This window comes from Furipterus horrens, unplaced genomic scaffold (genome assembly GCF_987537825.1).
Source record: "Furipterus horrens unplaced genomic scaffold, mFurHor1.1.pri manual_scaffold_3, whole genome shotgun sequence".
NCBI classification, from domain to species: Eukaryota; Metazoa; Chordata; class Mammalia; order Chiroptera; family Furipteridae; genus Furipterus; species Furipterus horrens.
In genome coordinates this window covers 189,126,181-189,151,088 of record NW_028327173.1, presented here as the reverse complement: position 1 = coordinate 189,151,088, position 24,908 = coordinate 189,126,181, and the positions used below count along the sequence as shown (strand labels likewise).

At 45.8% G+C, this 24,908-nt stretch overlaps 1 protein-coding gene across 1 annotated transcript in view; it reads left to right on the top strand.

Moving 5' to 3' along the window:
* The first annotated feature begins 3,560 nt into the window (after positions 1 to 3,560).
* DPF3 (double PHD fingers 3) overlaps positions 3,561 to 24,908 on the top strand; it is a 193,615-nt gene continuing 172,267 nt past the window's right edge. The window contains exon 1 of the mRNA XM_090271088.1: positions 3,561 to 3,602. Within this exon, the coding sequence (XP_090127214.1) occupies positions 3,571 to 3,602 (32 nt within the window). The 5' untranslated portion in view covers positions 3,561 to 3,570. The remainder of the gene's footprint in view (positions 3,603 to 24,908) is intronic.

Here is a 24,908-nt window from a genome sequence, read left to right as displayed (position 1 = left end):
GCGTGACAATTTTATTTTCTGATGTGTCATTTTATTTAGATGACCTACATTTTTATGCCAACAGGAAATAATTAAATATATTTATAAAAACTGGTCATTATCATATACTGAGAGCTCGGACACTTGACATGTGTTACCTCATTCCATCCTAGAAAGAGTCACATGAACTAGGCTCCACGATTGTTGCCATTTTTCGGATGAAGAAACATTCAAATTGCTAAGTAAACTTGCCCAAGATCACCCAGTCCACAAATGGTGAACTCGGGCAGGTGGGTTCCAGACCCCACACTTCTAACCATATACTGCACTTCCTTGCAAAATTAATGTAAAATTTACCATTCTTCAAAACTGTTCAAGGTCCTTATCTCCTTTTAACATGCCCAAACTAAGCCCCCTTGCTTCTGGGCATTCTGGCAAAAATACGTGCTTTTTTTGTAGAGTGAGAGCAGTATATTTTAAGGCTTATTGAAAAATTTCGCCTCATTGCAGATGGATCAGGCTATTTGTAAATTGACAGGTAGAACCTACTTTGCTGTAGAAAAAGAAAACAAAAAAAGAAATCTTGGTCTATGATATAAAGATACAAAAAAACAAAGTTAAAATAATAATAGCTCTTATATGTCTTAAAATTGATAAAGGTGAATTCACAACATTATTTAAAAGTCATACCTATGTTGATAGAGTTAAAATGACCTTCCATTAGATTATAAAAAGCAAGGCTATGCTACTTTTTTAAAAAATTAATTAATTAGTTTGTTTATTTATTTATTTTTAGAGAGCAGGGAAAGGAGAAAGAGAGTGAGAGAAACATCTCTGTGTGGTTGCCTCTCACTCACGCCCCCAACCAGGGACCTGACGTGCAACCTAGTAATGTGCCCTGACTGGGAATTGAACCAGCGACACTTGACTCGCAGGCCAATGCTCAATCCACTGAGCCACAGCAGCCAGAACAAGGCTATGCTACTTTTTAAAAATTCCATCTTTGCTCTGGCTGTATAGCTAATTGGTTAGGGCATCGTCCCAGATATGACAAGGTTGTGGGTTCCATCCCTGACCAGGGCACACACAAGAATCAACCAATAATTAAGGCATCAATAAGTGGAACAACATCTCTTGCTGGTATAACTCAGTGGATTGAGCACCGGCCTGCGAACCAAAGGGTCATCGGTTCGATTCCCAGTAAGGGCACATACCTGGGTTGCAGGCCAAGTCCCCAGTTGGGGGCGCACAAGAGACAACTGCACATTGATGTTACTCTCCGTTTCTCCCTCTTTTCCTCTCTCTAAAAATAAATAAATAAAATCTTTAAAAAAAATAAGTGGAATAACAAATTGATGTTCTCTCTCTCTCTCATCGATAAATAAAAACTTAAAAAATAATTATTGTCATTCATTATTTTTTTCAATTCAATCATTATAAAATGTAACTTAAATGTTTAAGTTCTGGATTCAAATGTCTCAAAGTAAAGACAGATCTTGTCTGCCATTTTCAAGTGTGCTAGGTATTTATGAATTATGCTGGTTTCTGTATCTGGACCTTAACACAATAAGTGGTTATATAGGCTTAAAGTATTATATATATGATTGTTTTAATATGTAATATAAATTTGTTCTAATTTATATTACATATTCTCTCCTGTTCTAATTGTAAGCCTTGTTCAGGGCAGGCTCTATATTTCTTGCTTACTTTATCAAGCTGCATATATAAATATGTTGTTGTCTTCCAAATCAGAATTGCAAGAGGCTGGTGGGAGTTCTGACTGATACTTCAAACTCATACTTTTTTTCCCCCAATTCCTTACCTGGGGACATGCACATTGATTTTAGAAAGAGGGGATGGGTGGGAAAGAGAGGGAGGGAAACATCGATGTGAGAGAGAAATCAACCTCGTATTTCTCGTGTCAGAATACAGTGGTTGCTTTTGAATGTTGTTAAGGCCCACCCCAGGCCAAGTACAAACTTTTGAACAATCCCTTGACAAATTAATAAGAAAGGGATTTTTCAAACTTTAATTTTAGAAAAGAGGATAACTTCAAACTGCAAGATGATGTACAAAAGCAATCCATAGAAGTTGACTCTGCTATTAACTAGGTAGAATGAAGGTGTTAAAAGCGTAAAGTCTTACAAACATACTGATTTGGCCCTGTTTTATTTATCTGTAACTCCAATAGTGTATGGAACTGATCTCTGAAAGTTTTGGAACTTCAAAAAAAAAATTATTTTATTCTATGCCTTGGGAGGAGCGCCGAGAAAGCAAGTGCGAGGGCACAGCTTTGAAGAACTGGCAATTCGGCCGCTCCTCTCCCCCCTTTCCGCCCCTCCTCCACTATCTTAGCTATTTGACCTGATTAAACAACTTTGGGATGGTAGCCAAATTTCTGTATGCTAACGAGGCCCCTCTTCAGAATTTAGTGCGATTTCATCCACCTCGAGCTTTCCGAAGGCCCAGTGGAAGGCTGGCTTCACAGAAATCTCTCAATTTTGTCAGAGGTTCGCCAATGAGGAGTTCACACTAACTTGAAGCAGACACAGACTCTGAACACCTCTGGTCACATCAGATTATTCACAAGCAAATTCTTTTCACTTTCTATCTAAGTAGTGAAAGGTGACGCCAGAATCGCGTGTGCTACTCACCGAAAGAGGTTCTGGCCATACCCAGTCTAGGTCCTATAACTTCAGTCTAGTTTCTAGCAGTGGTAGAATACATTTCCAGAAGTTTCCTTAAATCTCCCCTACCCTAAAGCCAGGTCTAAGAGCCAGGTCCCACTCGACTCTCAGTCGCCCTGATCTTATCACTACAGGAGTTTCTGGTGTATGTGTGTAGAACTGAACGGGTGGTAGTGGGGAACCGCGCGGTGTGACCACCGTGCATTACATAACGAAAGCCCTGGCTGCAGGAGAAAGCGGGCCTGACATTGAGACATTCCAGGGGGGAGGGGAGTTGCTGTCCTGAGTCGCCAGGATCAGCGGCGGCAGTTCCAAGAAACCGAGAGAGAGAAAGGTGGCCGAGATAAAGAGAACACTTAGGGGATGAGAATGTTAAAAAGCCACAGAACCCAGAGCATTAGCAAACAGCGGGGCACGTGTAGTAATTTGTTAGACGAAATGGCAGCCTTCCAACTTTTGCACGGGAACAAGGGATTTGCCCTTTGGGGATTATAAACATAATAGAAAAGCCAAAAGCTAATGAATGGAGTTCAACGGTTTGTTGAAAATACTTAAATATTTATATCCGGAAGCGCAAACTCTCAGCATTTATTTAGAAAGTAGAAACTCAAACCAAACTAGAATACTCTCCCGTGCGTCTCTACTCTCCTCAGTCCGAAAAAGAGCTGCTCGCGCGGTACTGCCCCTTTAAGTCCTTCTCGCTCTCGGGCTCTACAAAAGGGAGTGACCTCTGGGCTTTGACAGCTCCCCTAATAACTACCACCGTGCAGGCCCCGCCCATCTGGCGACCAGTCGCGTCGATTGGCCGGCGGGCCGGTATCCCGTGCTCTGATTGGCTCGCTGCTTCCCCTGAGCGAACCTTTAGAACTCTGAGACAGACAATATTCTGTTACATTGTAGCAAAATGGCGACTGTCATTCACAACCCCCTGAAAGCGTAAGTAAGACTAAAAAATGTACATATTCCGCGTGGTTTCAATATGAAAAAAAAGGCGCCTTCTGCGTGCCGAGCGCTGCCAATGTACTGCGCTTGCAGGCGCCTGCAGCCGCTGCGGGGCTTCTCTCTTTTCTTTCAGCTCTTACTTCTTCATCTTTTTCCCCCTACAACATGCAGAAATGTCAGGAGATGCAATTAACAAGAAGAAAATTGTTACGTTTGTGTTCTGCTTAATTGGCGGACGGAGAGAAAGAAGGGATATAGGCAGGGGATCCTGGCGCTGGAGCGTTCTGCAGCTAGGGGGTCGTGGGCAGCTCGGGGACAGCAGGGTCCCCCGAGTGCCTGGCTTCTCCGGGCGGCGAGCGCGGCGCTGGGGGCGGCCGAGCGGGGAGCGAGCGCCGGGCAGGGGCCGCCGGGGTGCACTTGGCTGAGCCCCGCACCTCCGGAGCCCGCGGCCCCCGCCCCGCGGCTCAGTCCGCCGGGGCGAGCGGACCGCCGCAGCTCCGGAGTTTGCAAGGAGCTCTCCTTCCGATCGCTGGCGGGGAGTTAGTTTGTGCAAACCTTCCGGAGTTGGGAGGACTGCAGGGGGAGCAGCGGTCCCGGGAGCCCTGGGGTCCAGGTGGTTGCCCGGGGCTTTCCTGCCGGGGCAGTCCCCAGAGCGTGACGGCGCTCCGGGCGGTCGCCGGTGTGTCTGCGTGTGTGTTTGTGGGCGAACTGGCTATAGTAAATTAAGGACTCAGGTTAACTTGGGGTTGATGTGGAGGCAGGGAAGCTGCAGGTCTCATGAATGGTGTTCTCGCCTCCTCTGGGTGAAAAGCCGAGGCGGGCGTAGAGGCAGCTTGGGGCTCCCCGCCTGAGCGGGCAGCGTCTGCTCCCAGCCGGAGCGAGGGGCAGGTGCCTGTGGCCGCCGCCGGGAGACTTTGAGCGGACGCCCAGATCCGGGACGGAGGAGGGCGGGCTGCACGAGGACACGCGGGGGCCAGTCCTCAGGTCCGACAGCCAATTCCTGCCTGCCTGCCTTCCTCCTCCTTTTTATCTTGGCTTCCTTCCTTCCTTCCAGTCCGTGGAACTGTTAAGCCGCCAAGTCCGCTCGCGATCGCGGAGCCGGGGGTGGCTTCGGAAAACTAGCGTCGCTTTGAAAGGGGTGCTGTTGGCCGTGATGTTGGCAGAAGGGAGCTCTCTCCGGATCACGGCGCGACGTGGGTGGGGGCCCGCGCCAGGGGAATTGGGTCTTTCCAGCCGGCCTGGAAGCCGCGCGCGAGGGGAGGGGGTTGGGATGGGGGGGTGCGTTTCGTGCTGAATTCTCGCGGGCGCGTGGCAGATACCCACCCAGGTTTTTTCAACTCCACGCATCGGTGTCCGCACCTCCACCTCCTCTTAGAGTTGAAATCCAGGTTTGCACCATGAAGGGGAGCATTTGGCGGGGCGGTGGGGGGGCGGCCGGGGGATTCCTATTGCTAAGGAACGCTCAGGGAGGATGGGATGCGTTTGCACCAGCTTGTCTCCCATTAGTAAGAGGGAAAAGGGTAAGAACGTCCCAGGTCTCGGAGTTTTAAATATATACATATATATTAAAGCTACTGTTAAGAGGACATTTGAAGCTGAGGCTGATCAGAGAGGAGCAGCTCCCGACATCAGTTCTCGCTCTGAACCTCTAACATATCCTGCGCTTCTACGCCACAGCCTTTCACCCAAGAAAGAAGACGTTTTATGGCAGAATAAATGGGCGTAACTTCGCTGCATCCTCGCTCTCCCCGTCGTTCGCGCTGCCACACCGCTGATGCTGTGGGTTTCTACCGAGCTCACAGCTGATTTGCAGTTTACCCATTTCCAGCCGAAATCACATAATCAGGTTGATGCCACCTGGTAAACTCAAGTTAGAGAAACCTCACATGTGCGCCAGGTTTGTTTCCTATTGGGAAAGCGGTACCCTGGTTACCCTGGAGCCCGCTTACGCGCGGGCCGGCGCGAGGTCTCTGCGCTCCAGGATTCCCCTGCTCCCTTCGGTTTTTTGTTTTTGTTTTTGTTTTTGGACTGCAGAAGGGTACGTGTTTGAGGAGGGTTTCTATGTAGGGGGTGGCTTAGAGGTGGGGGAAGGGACAAAATCGGTCTGGTTAGTGGAATTAGTTGTGAATTTTTATACTTTAACTTTGATTAGAAACAGTTACAATGTGATGTATTTGTAGTTCTGTGTCTCCGCACACGCACACGCTAGCCTACGCACAGCACTCCTGATGGCTTTTTCTAGGTGGGAGTTGAGTGGTCCTTTGTAATTAGCTGCTCCTTTTTTGCACCCCAACCCCTTTCCCTGTGGGTAAGGAGGTGTAAACAATAACCCTGGCCATCCGAGCCTTCTGCGCCCAGGACGGGTTTTAAACTCCTAAGGCAGGAGCACACACGTTGTTATTGGGAGACCAGCACCATCTGTCTTTATTTTTTAAAACAACTTGTTTAATAAGACATCTTATTTTCATTTGTTTTTAAAAGTTGCTGATCAGGAAACAATACACACGTGAATAAATTATGCATGGGCTAAATTAGAACAAAGCGCAGAGACTCATCAAGCCGAAAGGATGGATGGTGGTGGTGCTGGGAGGAGGGGAGCAGGGAGCATGGTTTGGAGAGCAATGTTTTCATCCTCATGTGTCCCTCCTGACAATGAAACGGAGGCGAATGACATTAGCATTTTCTCTGTGTGCGCTCTGAGTCTCTCCCCTAAAAAAAAAGCCAACACCACTGACGCCCCCTACTGAAACTGGTCTCACAAAGGTTTTTTCTGGGATTGGGGGATAAAGTGGTGGTAGGTAGTGTTCTGGGAAGAAAGAAGATCAGGTTTCATGCAACACCTCTGTAGGGCTCTATGCTGAGTATGGACCGTTTTTTCATTTATACTAGCTATTTGCACATGGGACATTCAATAATTCAACAGCTCAGGTAACTGGATGGTGCAATTTGAATCTTATTGCTTTGGGGTCTTCTTAGGGGCCCAAACGCCTGAAGCCACGTCTCCTCTTTGCAGTTTGACTTTCTTCTTGCCTGTTTTTGATCTCCCCTCAACTCTCTTTCCTATTCCTCCTCCTTGTACCCTTCACCCCCTTCTTTCTGAAGCTGACAGCCTGGCTTCTCTCTCTGTTGTTGCCTTTAACATCTTATTACTGCCCAACAGGGTGTTAGAGGCAGAAACAGGAGCTGCCTGGACTGATCAGATCACAAAGGGGACTCGGCAGGTGGCCACACAACCAGGCAGTCACATCTGGACAGATAGAATTTAAAAGCATCAGTGAACATGTATGAAGTGTAAATGCGTATTACACTTTATTTAATTTAGCAGCTACATTGTCTGAGCCTAGATGTGTGAGTCACTCATTTATTACACCTACAAGCAAGATAAAGGCCATGTAGTGAAGTAATTATACATGTAGGTAACAAATATGGATTTGATAAAGGTCTGTGTATCAGTCACATTACATGTTGTGTTCCAGTTGATATCTATAGACCTAGGAAACAGTGCTTTTAATACAAGTTGTAATCTTACTTGCTATTCTAGTTCAGGTAAACCAACCTTCCCAAATATGCTATCAATATTGTAAACAGCTTACTTTTATTAAGTTATCAAAACCCTGGTTAGTATACACTTAACTGGGAATGTCTGCCACCTTCTGCCAGACTTGATTATGCACATATGAATCTATTATTATAACTGCCTGCTTAGAAAAGAATAACTTATTATTATTTAATTATTCCATGTAAAGCATTGGAGCTTTACCTCAAGGAACTATTTGTTTGTAAAGAATGAGACCAGTAAACTATTTTTTCATGCTTATTGCTGTGAACATAACATAATTGCACTGAAACTTTTGGTAAGGGGTTTCACTTGCTTAGAGGTATTTATTTATATCTCTGTTTAGTAATCAAGGACCCAATTCTGGGAGAAGTAGATATACTTACTTAGCTAAGGTCAAACAGCAGGTCGTGTGTACAGATGGACCTCAAATCTTCATCTCTATACGTTCTATGATCTGGGTACATTGCATTCTAATCTAACATGGTTTTGTGCCTGTGAAAGTTGTGTAATTGTTGGCCACTTAGAAGCCAGATCTTGCTCTGCTGTGGCAGGTTAGATATCAGAGAGGAAAGGGTCTGGGGGAACACATTCCTGGTTCTAATCTTCTCTTCCTCAGCTCTTTGTGAATGAGAGTAAGACGGGAACACTGGGGTTGGGACTTTGTGAACTTGTGGCCTTTTATGGACATTATTTTAGCCCTTATGAAAAAGGACTCTCAGACATTTAAGCCAACAGTTGCCTAAGAACCACCTACTCCATCTGCTTCTGGTTGCCACCAGGGGGAAAAAAAAAAAAAGCCCTAAATTCACCAAACTTCATTAGCACACATTATTTTTCAGCAGGAAGAATGTCTGGTTTTGATGAGATACCCATAAAAGAGATTAATTTCTGCCAGAAGCCAAGTGGAGGTATTGTCGCAGGGTAACCCTCTGAATGTAGCCCGGCCTGCAGACCACCTGGGAGACATCCAGAAATCAGAGTGGAATGCATCCGCTCAGATCCATAAGGTGGGCTGAAATTCAGAGGCAACTTATTGGAGACTTCTCACTGTCCTCTGTCTTTTTGGAATCGCACAGGTAGCTGGAATTTGGATACATCTGAGAAATATCATAATATCTAAAGTTGCTTAATAGCCATTGGCTCAGATCAATACAATAAATAAAACGTCACACCCATCATGCTTTGTTTTGAGTGGGCACCAGAAAAAGAAAGGAAACTGAGGCTGATGTTTCAGTTTTTAAAGTGCAGCCACACTGAATGTAGTGGTGGTGGGGGCTGGGTCCTAAAAAGGCACCAGAATCCAGGCTTGTTTACTATCCCAATCTCTTGCAAAGTACCTTGTGGGTTTTTGAGTGTACTGAAAGTCACTAGAAGACAGAAATGTAGCCAAATGTGGCAAGCCCCTGGCCAAAGAAATGCCACAACCACTGAAAATAGTTTTTCGCCCAGGCAGGTTTCCCTCCAGGGGCCTATGTAAAAGCATGACTCTAGTTTTAAGTAGTTTTAAAATATGTAGGTATTTAGCCCTGGCTGGTGTGACTCAGTGGATTGAGCGCCAGCCTGCGAACCAAAGGGTCACCGGTTCGATTCTAAGTCAGGGCACATGCCTGGGTTGTGGGCCAGGTCCCCGGTTTGGGGGTCTGCGAGAGGCAACCACACATTGATGTTTCTCTCCCTCTCTTTCCTTCTTTCTAAAAATAAATAAATAAAATCTTAAAAAATGTGTGTAAGTATTTAACAAGGAAAGATAAAGAGTTGCCTGGGGATGGGGCGGGGGGGGGGCGGGGATAGGTGAGTGGATAAAACCATTGTGTGGTCTGGAACTCTAAAAGATGATTAACACTGAAATTATGATCCATTGCAAGTTCCAAAGTTTTCTTTGGTTGTGTGAGTGACTGGGGAGAGATGAGGCGTTGTGTTTTTGTAATTTGTTTTTCTTATTGGTCCGGTTACTAGTGTTTCACAGTCTGTCAAACCATATGGATGAATGGAGCTAGCGTCATAAAACTGTCACCAAAGGAAGGTTTTTGAAGTCTGTGATTTGCATTAGAGTTTTAAAAGCAGTGGTTGGGAAGTGTTGGGGGAGGGTTGGGGTGGAGGGAGGGAAGAGGGGAAAACTGTGCAGAATTTCTAGGTAGAGAGTTTGTGAATAGTAGTGTGTTGCAGGGGACTAGGCTCAGAGCTTCTAATCATGGGGTTCAAATAGCACACACTGAGTCCTTCACCACCCAGGCCTCAGTTTGGAGCCTGGGGAACAACGATGGCACATGTCTAATCCTTCTTTTGCACCCTCTCCACTGTCCCTGAATCCAGAGACTGTGGTCATCTCAGATTGCTGTGAAATGAGTGAGGTTTTTTGTTGTTTTTGTTGTTACTCACTTCGAAAACCAGCTGTTTTTATTAACTGTAATTGGAAACTCCACCAGAAAAGGTTTTCCAGTCCCCAAACTTTCACCTACCGTCAGGGTGACCCTGTCTCAAACTCTGACCCTCTTCCATGTCATTCAATTTCTCACCAGGTGCTAGTCTTTTGTAGTTCTGATGGCTTCAGAGTAATGGAGGAGAAAAAGATCCGGTGGAGGAAGCTTGAGCTGTGCTTCCAGCCCTACCACCAACTACCTATGTGATCTTGTACCCAGAAATTCTCTGAGCTGCATATTCCTTGTCTTTAAGATGCAGGCAGTACACTCTGATTGCCCAGATTCCTTTGAAGTCAAAAACTTTGTGGCTATTATCATCAATGAGGACTGGAAAAGGACAGTTAGGGACCAGAGTTCAAATACTTCCTTGTTTTAAAAGTATGGCTCTAAAGTGGTGTTGCTAAGATGGGAAGCTCTTCTGTAGTTTCATTCTCTCTGGTCCAGTCTTGCCACGTTATGCTACCACTTGGGGTTCTAATCAAGATGGAACTTCCTCTCCCTTCTCAGCATGAGGGCTGAGGACCAGGAGATGTGGCCTGTTTAGAACGTGATTTTCTCTTTTGAACACTTTTCTTCTCATTAGCACCCCAACCAGAGAATGGAAAGAGGAAAGAGAAGTGGGAAGACTAATTGGCCTACTTTGCTATTTATAAGCACTCGGATAAAGTTTTCGGCTGTGTAATTACTGAGAATACCTGTCTTTTCCTCACTCGTTTCTTTAAATGTATCGGGGGAGTAGGGGAACCAAGCAAAAGATCTTAATTCTCTAGATTTTATTTTTCTACATCTTCCTGGACCTGCCCTCTCTTCCCCAATGGCACCCTTTGCAATTAACATGGAAATAAAGTGCTTATTTCATTTCCATTTGGACAGCTGCAGATACCTGGCTGTTCAGTGAGCTGACATGGGTGGACCTGTACTGATGTCTCACTGAGCTTCCTCTTGAGTACCGTGTGTTATTGCTGAGGGAACAGAGGTGCCTAGCAGACCCCCCACAGAGGCTGGCTGTACCCAGGTGGGTATCAGCAGGTATCAGGAGCTGCTTGATTGGAATTCACAGCCTCTCCTTCAGTGATAGGCCTCTGGAACACCCCAGATCGCTCTGGAGTCACTATTATTAGGCTTTCCTTTGGTTGAAACCTCCAGTGGCAATTTTCTAAATACCTAAGGGATGAAACCCATCAGAGAATTCACAGAAGCCTAAATTGTGAGACTTCAGCAAAACAAAAGACAAAACAGAATGGTTACCCTGAACTCCAGCAGACAGAAGCAACCCCTTAATTTTTTTCTCATTGTGGTAAAATGTATATAACATAATATAACATTGATAACATGTAAATGTATCATTTTAATTATTTTTAAGTGTACAATTCAATGGCATTAAGTGCATTCATAATGTTGTAGAACCACTGATACTATCCAATTCCAGAATTTTTTATCACACCCCCCCCATAGTCCCTAGTAACCACAATTCTACTTTTTGTCTTTATAAATTTGTCTATTCTAAGCACCTCATAAAAGAAGAATCATACCACATTGCCCTTTTGTGACCGGTTGATTTCACTTACATAATGTTCTCAAAGTTCATCTATGTTATAGCACATGCCAGGATTTCCTTCCTTTCTGTGGTTGAATTATAGGTATATACCACATTTTGTTTATTCATTTATCCAATGATGGTTACTTGGGTTATTTTCACCTATTGTGGCGATTGTGAATAATACAGTTATGAACATGGGTATATAAGTAGCTGTTTGAGTCCCAGCTTTCAATTATTTTGGGTATATGTCTAGGTCCCCTTCATTTTTAGATTTTTTTTTAATGTAGGGACTACATATCTAGATAGTACAGGCAACCCCACTTCATGAATGTAAAGAAAAATACTATAATAGAATTCAACTAATTTATTCCCCTCCTTCTATAGGAATATCATTATTTTTGGAGAGGAATGCCCTGGAAACCTAAGGACTCACTTCTCTCATCCCCAGCCACAGAGATAGCCTTCCCATTGTCCCCCTCCCTCCCCTGACATCTGGAACTCTTTGGGGGTTGGGATTTGGGTCTGGGGAGGCTCCAGCAGCTTAGCAGTCCTCGTTACCTGGTGAGTCTTGGAGTGAAGGTCTCCTAGGCTGAGAGGTTTTATCGGGTGACTGGGGGTTGAAGGAGCATCTGGGATGACCGGATAGGTTGAAAGTCAAGAGTTAGTAAATCAGGCCTGTCTTTTTACACAGGGAGAAGAGCTTGAGTCTCCTCTCTCCTCGCTTCCCCTACAACCAGCCCTGCTGACCCCCAGGGGGCCCAAATGAAATAATGGATGTGAAAACATTTCAGAAGGTGTAAAGCAAATGTAAGGTGTTACTAGAACTACAGTTTCCTGTAGCTGACTGAGGCCTTCTGAGAGAGACAACAATACCTCATATATTAAACATTATTTTAATATATTAAAACTGAAATAAGTGAAAGGAACCTGGCATTACACATCATGTGCAATCATTGTTTCTCAGGAAATGCAAAGCCTTACTCATCCAGCTGTGTATAAATAGCTCTGGGATCGCAGTGGGGTTTTCTCATTGTCTGGGTTTGAAATAGGTGAGAATATAAGCTCAAGGGAAGCCTAGCTTTACTTCCCATTGGCTGCCCTGAACTGAGTTCACCCTCAAAATCAGGGGAAACAGAATAGCGGAGAGCACAGGGAGCCCTTTCCTGGAACTTGAGCTTGGTCATCATCCAGGCTTCTCCTTCCATCAGGAGGACTCCAGGGAGAGGAAAGCGGTGAAGGTGGGGCTGGAGCTTAAATCTGCTAGTGAATAAGGAGGGTGCGCTGTTGACCTATGAGATCAGCAACAAGAATTGATTCTTTATACAAAGTAGATTACGTATGGAGAGCATCTTGATGGGGGATGGGGTGGGGAGGTGGGGGTTCAAATCAGAGTTAGAGTTAGATCTTGGTTGGCAGCCTTGGAAATGCTTCAGAGTCAAGCTTGCTGCAAAACTGACACCATTCCTTTACTTTGTAAAGCAAATTAGCTTAAATGTCATTCCAATTCCCCGTTCTCCTCAACTAACAACTCTTTGCACGTCTTTGTTTGCTGCCAGTTGAGCTCTAGGAGAACTGTCCCACCCTCTCTGGAGCTTTGTCATCCTGTCCTGGCCAACACTGATTGCCAGCTTGCCCCTCAGAACTAAGCAGCATGGTGGCCTCCCTCCCTTCATCTAGGAGCTTCCACTCCAGAGAAGGTCTCCAGTCTGTCTGTTTCTCCTTCCAGACCCCTGTTCTTTGGCAGAACAAAGTAAGTGCCTATAAACCAGGAGCCTGACTATCCCCTAGGCTTCTAGGGAAACCACTGTCAGTTGGGGGGGAGGGGAGGCAATGTGGTGCTGGGGATGGGGGAGGGCAGGGTGGATGGGGTAGTGGGAGTGGAGAGAATATATTCTCTCCTGCTAATTATTTTCCCTGAGGACTTAGCCAATGCAGAACCATCTATTATCGTGGGAGCGCTCTATGGTGGTTCTGCCCGTGATGAATGCTAAGTGGAAACAAGCAAGAAAAATTAACAGGCGGCTGCTTCTGTCCACCTAATTAAAATGCATATCCAAATGCATAATTCCTTATGTTTCCCCGTGCACACACTCCCCTTCCAATCCCAATTCTATGGAGGAGAAAAAACACTTTCCCCCAATCATTTCTCTTGATTATATTTTCATCAAGGAAGAACTGGAGGGTTTCCTTAGAATAGAGAAGGGTGGTTCTTGTCACACTTCTAAAATTGCTGGGTTTTTATTTAGATTGAGCCTGCAAATTCTGAGCTGGTTTTTTTTTTTTTTGGTTTGTTTATTTAAAATGAAAAACAAAACTTTATCTGACTGCAGAAAAAAGAGGGAAGGAAGGGAGTAGAGAAAGGGGGAAAAATAGGGAGAAAGCAAGCAAGAAAAAAAAGAAAGTTCCCACTATTTCTAATGACCTTTTCGTTTTGTGCTCAAAGTCTAGCTTGGATCAGCAATGAGAATTTCGAAGGTCTTTTCTCTCTCCTCTTCCTCTCCATTCCTTGCCTGGACTTTGCACTACCTCCCCCAGCCCCCAAAACAAACATAACCCAGGGTTTTGTAGAGAGATTTGAGAATAGGTATCTACCTGTGCTGATCAGGTGGGGCGGTGGGTGGGGAGAGAGAGAGAGAGAAACCAAAAGCTGTTGCATCTGGGATGAGATTAGAGATGCAGACCTCAGAGTCCCAACTATATTTTGAATCAAACAAACAATACCTCTTCATCCTTATCTTCCTCCAACTTTGTTCATTGATCATTTTCTCCCTCTTGGAGGAATAACTCTATTTAGTGTCCTAAAATATTTAATAAAACAGAAAACTTAAGCCATTGTGTTCAATTCAACGTCACTGGCATCTCTGTGGCAGCGCCCGCCCCTCAAGCCCCTTGACTGCCCTCCACAGCCGCCCAGCTGTTGATTTATCAGGGCCGGCTGGCTCAGCAGTGCATGGAGATTGCTTTTAATTAACTCTCTTCATTTTCCCCAATCTTCAGGGAGCAGCAGCCCTTTAATGATTTTAATATTTTATCTGGATTTATATCACCTTATTTGTTGTTGTTTGACTTCCGCATTTGTTCTTCCTGAATCTCTTCCAGACTGATATATTTATTTGCCCCTTCCCCTGGCCCACAGGACCTTCCTGGAGAAGGGATGATGGGGTTGGAAGAAGGCCCCGCCTTCCCAAGCTTTCTGTGAGGCGATTAGAACCTTTGTTTTAGGAATCCCAGTCTCACCTGACTCGGCTAAAGGAGTTTCTGAGCTTTTTATTGGAAAAAAAAATCTGAATTTTAGAAAGTGAGGACTCTTTGCCTTTTTTTGTGTTTGCTGCCTCTTTAAGGGCGTGAGCAGCCCTGGAGAGCTGGATCAAAACTGCTTCCTGGGTTCCCGCGAGCTGTGGTTTGAGGCCTGTCGTCTTGCTAAGTCTGTGACACTTTATGCATCTTTAGATGTGGCTGAGATCCACTCAGGAACTGCTTGGAAAAATAGTTATAGCTATAGGCCTGAAAGAGGCACCAGCTGCTTTCCCTCTCAGCCCTCAGTTCCCCTCCCCTGCGCCTACTCCCCAGTGTGGGAAAAGGCTTCACCATTCATGCGCACACCTCCCAGCTTCCCCTGCCAGCCCCCTTGGGGCTACAAAGCCTGCTCTTTCCCCAACAGTCCCAACAGGCCTGGCCGACACACTTGCGTAGGGGTTAGCTTTCAGAATAAGATTGTCCACAAAATGTCCTTTTGGCATCTCAGGTTGGGGATGTGTCTTTAGGGTTACCTGTTGCTAGGCAACTGCCAACTAAAGTTTGAGTCTGATCCGGGGACTGCAGTGAATTGCCTTGGGTGACTTTTATCTACATTTAGGGACTTGGCTTTGCAATCCTAGCTCTGGAAACAGGAGGTTCAGAACACCTTCTTCCATGTGCCTCTATGGAAAGAGGTATGAAAAACCAATGTTTTTCATGTCTAGCTCAGCACCTGGCACACAGTCAGGACCACACACATTTTTGTTTCTTCCCATAGCCTTGCACTCACCCCTTTAAGCTATATATGTGGATATAGAGATGGAAAACCATGGCTTCTACACCACAGTCTGGTGTTCAGGCTACAAGGTGTTCTTTTGAGTGTGTCTTCTTCACCCGTTTGAGAATCCTGTAAAAGCTCTGGACCACCTCATAGGTGTGAACATCTGCATATGGTTTTATGGGGTTCACAGACCTTGAGGAGCCCATTGGTGGATGCTCTAGAGGTCCATGAGCCCTAGGTTAAGAAGCTCAGAGTGAGAGATGTAGGTGAGCTTGTAATCCTTAAAGCCTACTTCTGTATCCTTGCTCAGAGAGAGGGAGCCCCTCACACTCTCACACAGTCTCACAAAACTACTTATGGCTCCTCCGGCCCCTCCCTGCTGCACACTTGGTGAACATATACCTGCTCATCTTCCAGAAGCTTCAAAATGCCTTCTGCCTCAGGCCCTTGCTGAACCTTGGGTAAAATTGGCCACAGCTGCCCTGGGCTCCATAGCTCCAAGCATACTCTTCTCTCTTGCCCACTGAAATACTTAAATCTGGTTATTTAGACTATCAGGCCCTGGAAGGCTGGGACAGTGACTGCCTGTGCCTTTCTAGCCTTAGGATCTAGCATAGCAGGCATTTAATAACTATGTGTGAAATTACTGAGCAAATGAAGCCAGCAAGCAGAAACACTGCTCTTCCTGCCTAATTTGCTTCTAGCCCTTTAGAGCTGGCATTTCTCATCCTCTCCCTTGACTGCAGGACAAGGCTGCAGAATTCCTTTTCCCAAATTCTTCAGTTTCGGGGGTGGGAGGGGTGGGGAACACAGGCACAAGCTTGGCCTTACTTGCATGTAGCATGTTCGGCTGTGCTGAATGTGAGCATCACTTACTCTAGCCCCTTGTTTGTTTATCACTTCATTCTTGTGGATCTAAAAAACATGGCTTTTCCGCCTTTGGTCTTGGGAAGTAAAGAAAAATCTTTCTGCTTTGTTCTCTTTCAGGGACTAAGTAGCTGAGGGCTTGTGAGTAACCACTGATAAGTCAACCATATTTTTATTGAGTACCTACTATGTATGGCTCAGCTGTGTATGGGATTTCCTTTAGCCTTATTTATAAAACTGAGGACTTAAAAATTTTTTAAATATATTAAAAAAACAGATTTTACTTATTTATCTTAAGAGAGAGGGGAAGGGAGAAAGAGAGAGGGAGAGAAATATCAATGTTTACAAGAGAAACATGTCTCAGTTGACTCTCTTATGCACCCTGATCAGGGACTGAACCCACACCCAGGTATGTGCCCTGACCAGGAATCAAGCTGGTGACCTTTTGCTGTATAGAAAGATGCCCAACCAACGGAGCCATACTGGTCAGGGCTACCTGAGGATTTTTTATGGGTTTTTAAGCAGGAGAAGACCAGAAGGTGGGAATACTGTAATGATTTAACTCATGGCTGGGCTCTGGTGAGAATCTACTGCCTGTCCTACTGAGTTTTGGAGGTAACTGTGTTCCTGTCACTATTTTCAGATACATATTCTTTGAGACAATGCCTTTCTTAGTGCCAATGTCTAGATAGATATAGCTTTCCCTGTGACTCAGTGTCCCAACCAGGTTCAATGCAGATAAATTCACTTGACGATGAAACAAAAATGATGTCCCGGGGATTATGTAAGGGCCTCTAGTTCTCATATTGAGAGAAAGAAAAATATCTGTTATTGTAACTTTGCTATGTCCTCTAACCACTTTTCCTCCCTCCTAATCATTCGATGTTGGGGCTCTTTGGAAGAGGGTACCACCTGGAGAGGCTGGGTTCTGTGTCAAGAGGAAGGTGAAGGCCAAGGTACAGATGCGCTACCCAAGTCAAGTTTTAATTCAGATTCTACTCCGCTAGATATCCTTCAACATGGAAAGCCAGAGAAAATGCTGATGGCACACGAAATATGGGCTGAAGGAGCAGAATTGTACAAAAATGTTTGTCAACTCAGAAAGGTCATACTGCACTAGCACTTACTCCTGAAGGTAACTCTCCCTCAGTCCTTGTATGTAGCCCTTCGGTACAGAGGGTACACATGGGGCCGTCCGGTTCCTGGTGCTCATTTCCTTTCTGGGCAGCCATCCCAGTATAACAGATACTTATACATATTCTGTCCTCATTTTATCTAATTACACACATCTCTTGGGGATAGGGAACAGGTTTGGATCATTCAATTTTAGGTCAGTTATGCACAGGGTAGCTGAACACTGATCTATAGAGTTCTGTGAAATGTGGAAAATTTCCATAGTTCCATGGTCCCAGGCACACCAGGGGGCATTGTTTGCCGTCTCAGGGGCTGGAGATGTCAGTCAGCATGGGGGTACCATGGGGTGGGGAGGGTTGGAGCTTGACTGGTTCGTGAGTCTGAATGTAGGAACCTTTCTGAGACTGAGCTAGCTCTTAACTATCTCCTTGGAGAAGTAGGGTTCTTCTTTTATTATTTGATGACCTGTCAAATTGAGAAGACTCAATAATATAGGTTTCTCTTCCGGCAATCATCTCTTCTCATCTGTTACCTGCCTTGAATGTGTTCAGATTCCTGAGAAATATAGAAGAAAAGAAGCTCTGATGTATGGAACCATCTTTATTATTGCCTGGTGTTGCCTGGAGTTCCTGTCTCCTTTGTGACCCAGATGAACTGGTCTGGACAATGTAAAAGTGCTGAAATGCCCCCGCCTTTCTCCAGGACCCAGAGCTGGCAGCCTTGGGCAGCCCAGCTTCCTGGCGTGTCTCCTCCAGGCTCTATTGTAGCTTTTCAAATCCCCAGGAAGGAAAAGCCCGCTGGTTACTCTTTCATTTTTCTTGTGCTTTCTGCTTCTTATTTTATTTCTTGACTCCAACCTAAGCCTTCTCAGTGTTCTGAGTCCTGCCCAGACAGAAGTCTAACCCACTTCATGCTTAATATCAAGGTGTACACCTCCAGCCTAGGTTTGCTTCTGACCTCTTGTCCCTCCATCCATACCCCATAGACATCTTTCTCCTGCCCTGTCCTCCCCTCCCAACCTTGATTAAAAAACACGGAAGGGACACAAAAGGAGGAGTATTCCACTTTGTCCCCAGGAGGACCACTCAATCTTGTGCGTGTGGGAGTGGGGAGAGGGAAGGGAGAAAAGGTCCAAGCTTGCACACAGCACATGGATGAGAAGAAGCCGTGAGAGGAGAGATGAGGTGCGTGAGGTCCCCAAGGTGAGGCGGAAACTGCTCGCTAAATGAGCGGTCCAGCTCCTGAGGGGTCTGCGGGCTAGAAGGCAGGTCCCATGGTTTGATATATCAGAGAAGGTTTCAGGGAGGAGGTGGCTCTGGGCTGAGTTTGGAAGGATGGTGGCAATCTGGTCAGGCGCAGAGGAGTGGTAGAGGGTAAGGATGGGGAAGTTCATGTGTAAATGGGAAGTAACCAAAGGTGTCATCCTTTGTCCCCCAACAGTAAGGATTGTCTACCTCCAGAGGCTCCCTCTTACTGAGGTTGAACTGCAGCCTGGTCCTTGGTTTCCTTGGTTATGTGTTCTGGGTCCTTTCCAGGGCACCTCCCAGAGGGGTTGGGGACAGCGGGACTTGCTGTGCTGGTGTGAGCCACCTGTCCTGTCCGGTGTAGGACAGCCCCAGCAGGGCAGCACGGATTTGCTCAGTAGGGCAGGATTGTGGGAGAAAGCCTGTCCAAGTGGCGGATCTAAAAGTCTCCCTGTTTCAGTGCTTTAGACCCCACCCTCTTTCTTCAGAAAACCACAGCCACAGCAACAACAACCCGTATGTGGTATAAATAAAAATAGAAATCCAGTCCAGAGAGGGAAACAAATGAGGATCCTCGTAGCTCAGCCAAACCTGGTGCCTCGAGAGTTAGTTGCATGGTTAAAATTGGTTCAAATCTGGGCAGTGAGGCCTCAGGTCTCTAGGCAGGCGTTCCCTCTTGGGGGGAATTGGTCTATTGTGAAGGTAGTGCTTCCCCACTCCCACCCAGGCACACAGGCACCCTGTTACCCATTCAAGCTCTCCACCTGCATGTCGCCTGCTCCTTCCTGTAGGAAGTCTGAGGGCCTGGGGAGCTAGCTTTCAGGGGCTGGCTGGGTGTCACGCCAGACCTTGGGGGCCCTTGGGGGCCCTTGGAGCCTTGCACTCCTTGGAAGCTCAAACACTCGTCCCCAGGAGTATGGCAAGTGGTGGCTGTGTGGCCTATAGCTTGGGTGCTGACTCTGAAGTTGAAGAGTCTGGGTTCAAATCCAAGCCCCATGACTGTGGACAGGATTTCTAATTCCTCTGTACCTCAGTTTGCTCATCTGTAAAGTGGGAATGCTATTTTCTGCCTTCAGAGGGTTTTTGGAAGGATCAAATAAGTTAATATATGTAAAGTGCTTTGAAGAGTTGGCCCATGTTATCCTCATAATAGATATTCACAGTGACCCTGCTTTTCCATCTTAGAAAAATTACATCTTCTTAGAATAAAGAAGTTCTAGAACTCTATGGCATTATTATTATTATTATTTTTATTCTTAACAATAAACATGTTAGACTTTCAGAAAAAATTTGTCTATGGAACACTTTCTCCAGGAGTTCAGATTATTGCATGCTCCTTAATCGGTGCTGACATTGGGTCCTCCTGAGAAAGACCTAGAATTTCACAGATGCAGAAACACAACACGCAGAGGTGGGTTGAATCTCTGACGTGACTGGACTGACTCACGCCTCCATTCCCTGTTGCCTCTTCCTAGGAGGAGGAGAGTGCTTCCCGCCTGGATAAGGACCACCCTTTGCACAACTAGAAAAGGGCTTGAAAGTCCTTCTGACCACAGTGGGTGGGGGTTGGGCCTTGGTCTGACACACACACCATCATTGAGGTGGACATTTTGTTCACCCGCAACCCTCCTGTCCTGGTGTGTGTGTGTGCACCTCCCCAGCACACACATTTGGTAGGCAGTGATCTATGCTTGACAAGCTGGCATTCCAAACTTCAGCTCTTCCAAACACCAGACCCCTATGTTATTTTTAACTGCCGTCCAAAGTTTTTCTACGTGGTGTAATTGATGGGACTCAATAGCCTCGTCAGAGAACCTAAACTTTGGCTTGTGTTTTGCATCCCTTGAATGGGCATGTGTCTGACCAAGCAGAAAACCCTCTTGTTTTCTGAGTTGAATGTTCTACATCTCCCCTCCTGCCCTACCCCCCACTCATCTCTGGGGAAAAAAGCGAACACAAAGATAACCTGAGCTTGCCTGTTTCTGTGGCTCCAGATAGGAGGGAGGAAGATCACTTCTGTCTGTGACCTTCTCCTCCCCCATCTCTCTGAGTCCCGATAGTGAGGGACAAAGCTACATTTTCAGAGCGATAACAGGAAGGGCATTGAGGAGGTTGGCACACAATCTCTCCTGGCCCTCTTTCTCAGCCCCCACAGTCCCCAAGGGGTAAGTCACGTTCTCATTGTCCTCTGGGGACAGTCTTGGAGAGATGCTTTTATTTAAGAGAGTCTGAGATCTTACAGTGTCCAGTGACCCCCAACCTTCTGACAATCGAGAAGATTCTCAGTTGCCCATGTCCAGGAGAAAGTGGGCCACCTCACTCTGGCCTGTCATTTGCACCATGAATTTCTTCAACTGGCATCTCCTTTCTTCATTCACATGTCTCTCCAGACCATGGAGCACTTGGCATTTATCTTACATTAACTGCGCATGTACAATGGACCAGTTTATATGATGGGTGTACAATGGTGAGCAAAACCAACATGGACCCTATTTCTGTCTCCTGTTGCAGGGGGTGGGGGGTGCGCAGAAAATAACCACATAAAAATATAAAGTTGGATCTGTGTTATATTGGAAAGTCCAGGAACATACAAGAGATTATAGCAGGGGAAATTCTTCTAGTCTGGTGTGTTGAGGGAAGGTTTCCTTGAAGAGGCAACATTTTATTCCGGGCAGAGGGAACAGCATGTGTGAAAGTCTTGTGACTTGTTGGAGAAGCCAAGGAAGGCAGCTGGGGCTGGAATGCCAGAGAGAACGGGAGAGTGTGGCTTATGATGTGGAAAGAGAGGTCAGGAGGGGCCCGGACACATGGGGCCCTGATGGATATTTTAAAGATGTGTACTTTCTCCTAAGGACCATAGGAGAGTTTAAGTTAGGATGTGACTTGATCCAATTCATGCTCTGAAAAACTCCCTCTGTCTGCAGAGGACTTTAGCAACAGGGCCTGGGAAGGGAGATGAGTGAGTTCTGAGGAGGGTTTTCTGGATAAAATTTAGAAAATAAAATTGAGATGTGAGCATGTACATGAAGGATGGCGCAAGGTTCTGACAACGGAGATTCTCCTTGAACTGCACCCCTTCTTCCTGGCCTTCCAAGGCCCACATCATAGTTGAAAGAAACAGACACCCCACCCCCACCCATCCTTGGAAGCTTTTGATCTGGTAGATAGACGTTTCCTCCCCAGCAGAGGCTGGAGCACTTCGCCCTTTGCCTCCCTCAGTTGTCACTGTTGCTCACTCCAGCTATGCCTTTGGGCTTCTCAAGCTGCGGCCTGAGGCCTACCTACATGAGGGGCACCCCTGACTGAGAGAGAGGTAGATTCCTGCATATCCCCCTGGACCCATTGAGAATCTCCAGAGGGAAGTCCTGTGCTCACTAAAGCCCGAGGACCCCTGTTAGTCCAGCCCTCCACACACACCAACAAATGTGATGATGCTTTAAATGTGTGTATGTGTGTGGGGGTGGGTAAAATAGGTACCAAGTGCTTTTGAGGCACAGATGGTCTTCTTTAAGCTCGCAATAATGCACGCGAGGAGAGGAGTCTCTGGGAACTTGGGTGTGCTAGTTGACACAGTTATAAAATGATGGAATTGGTGGGAGGAGGGGGCTCAAAGCCAGATGTCTGACTCCAAGCGCTCCACTTTGCCTTTCTTTCTTCACACCTCTATTCTCCAGTGGCCCAGGTTAAAAAGTATTGCATTCTTACAATTTCCAGATGTTGTTTCTTTTTAAAATCTTTAAAAAAAAATAAAAGATTCAGTACCTTTTCGTGGGCTCAGGAGATTCCATCTAGAAAGTGAGAATCGGTTAGTACATGAAAGGGTGGAATCATGTGGATTTATTGGAATTATTATTATAACTTTTTAGTATGGAAACTATGAAATCTATACAAAAGTAGACAGAATAGTATAAAGAATCCTCATGTATCCATCACCCAACTTCAACAGGAGGGGAGCAGGCATCTTTTCAGTTGTTTAGACCTTTCCCTGTGATGCTTTCATATCTATGTGCATTGAATGAAATATACCTGATAGGAGAATGGGCGGAAGGAACAGAGAAGCTTTCAAAGTACTCCTACCAACAAACAAACAAACAAACTTTTTTTTTTTATAATTTATTTATTTGTTTCTTTATTTTATTTTATTAGAGAGAGGGGAAAGGAGAAAGAGAGGGAGAGAAACATCACTGTGTGGTTGCCTCTCACTCACGTCCCCAACTGGGGGCCTGATGTGCAACCTAGTTATGTGCCCTGACTGGGAATCGAACCAGCGACACTTGGCTCACAGGCCAATGCTCAATTCACTGAGCCACAGCAGCCAGGGCCAAACAAACAAACTTAAAGTACTCCAGCAGCTAATCGTCAGAAGGGGAGAAAGCTCTTTTTGACTCAATGTGTTCCTCAATAGTATAGCCCATAGGCAGAGCTAGTGCTTGGGACTGTAGACCTAGGAAATACGTTAGGGACACTGGTGGTCTCCCGCCCTGTCTAGACATGACAAAAAAAAAAAGCCTTGCCAAGTCTGGGGATAGTCTTCAGTCCTCACACAATTAATAAGAGCCAGGTCTGGAATCCAGGTACTCCGTCCCTGTCTCCCTTCCACACCTTACAGAGAGTCTCTTGGCATTTTCGGTCCTGGAGACAGAAATCCTGTGAAAAGCCATCCAGAGCCCCACTGGTCGAAGTGCCAGTATTTGGCCACCTCAGTCTTGGCTTTCTCCTTGTGAAAGAGACCCTTGGTGTAGCTGGGAGGTCTCCTGGTCTGGCTAGAGAAGAAGATACCTGTAAGATGAGTGCTGGTGGGAGCAAGGTGGGTACATGCTCTCAATGTCCCTTAGCTCTGCTTGCCCTAAAACTCTAGACTCTCTGAGGCAAACTATGATAGATGAGTGAGTGCCATAGATTTTTTAGGTAAGGAAGAAATCCATTTCACTGCCAGCTTCATGGAGGAGCTGGAGGAAGCCTTGATTGATGGGCAGAAGTTGGGGAGCTGGGAGAGAGAAGCCATCCCTTTTAGAGGGGAACCAATCTCTCAGCTCAGCATATAAATTAGAAATTACTTAGCACCTCCTGAAGTGGAAGGCTCTGTACTTCACACTAAGGGGGATACCGAGAAGCCGAGGATACGGTATCTGTTCTTCAGGAACTTTCTGTCTAGTTGAGGGACAGGACATATGCTGAATATTCCTGTAAGTGAAAAACCGTAAAGCTATAAGATGTAAGCTGACTTTTAAGATAAGCCTAAGGAAGAGGGCAGTGAAAACCAAGAGATGAATCATAAAACAGAACATAGTAACAACATTGTTCCTCTGTGTGTGTGGCTGTGTGCTGGATGCTGCAATAAGTGTTTCGGGACACAGCAGCTTTTGCAGAAATAGTCACACTTGTTCCAGCCACCATCTCCTGAACACCTATATTCTGCTAGGCAGGCCTGTGCTGTGTGCCTTACCCATTAACTCATTTACTTCTCCTAGGAAGCAGGCATATAAACTGTTTTATAGATGAGAAAACTCCAAAGAGTTTTAGCAATTTGTCCCAGACCCTCAGGTGTGGACCTGACTGTTCATCCAAATGAACTTGGGTTCAAAAAGGGACAGTGTGAATAGCAGCCGGACTGGTGGCTGGCAGAGATAAGGCTGGGCAGGTAATGAAGGGCCTGGTTATAAACACTTGTGTGAAAGGTTTGGCGTTCATCCTGGAGGTGTTGAGGAATTATTTAAGGTATGGCGGGATGGATGTTGAGGGTGATTAATTGGCAGAATAGCTTGAGAGGGGAGCCTGTGGCAGGAGCACAGACTGGAGCGAGTGGGGTCTACAGGAGGGGGTGGTGGTGGGAATGTGCCTGGTCAAACCAAGTAATGAAAACCCTCACAGCCCATCAAACCTAATTAAAATCAAATAAACACTCCGGCAAAGCCACCTCATACCAAGTAAGGGTAGAGACTCCAGATCACTTCGAGGGCATCTGTGCTGGTTTCAATATAACAGCAGGGACATAAAGCTTCAGCATTATATAATATTTGTAAAATATGAATATGCTCTGTGCTTATAGGCTCCCTTACACATCTGTGGCTTCAGTCCTCTGCTAGGTCCTCGGTGCCCCATCATCATCTCTTTTCTCACCCCCTTTTCATTTCTTCCCACAACAGTTGTTCCCACATTTTGCCATTTACCTGAAAACCCTTCCCATCCTCTTGCTCTCAGCAGATGATTTCACCCCAGACTTGTTCAAGAAAATCGAAGCCACGAAGCAAGTAACTTCCCTGTCATCTTGCCCTCTGCCTCATCATGGCAAAAGCCACTTCTTCAGGGGGCCCCCCCTGCCCATCCCCATCTAATGCTGTCCCTGCATCATGCTCCCATTACCCTGGTATATTTTTTTCACGGAGCATGTACAATCAACAGAATTGTCTTTATGTATTTGTTTGTTCGTCTGTTTTTTGTTTGCTTTTTCCCTTGGAATGTCAATTGTATGCAAGTACAGACCTTGCTTGCCTTGGCCACTGGAGCAGTCACCATAC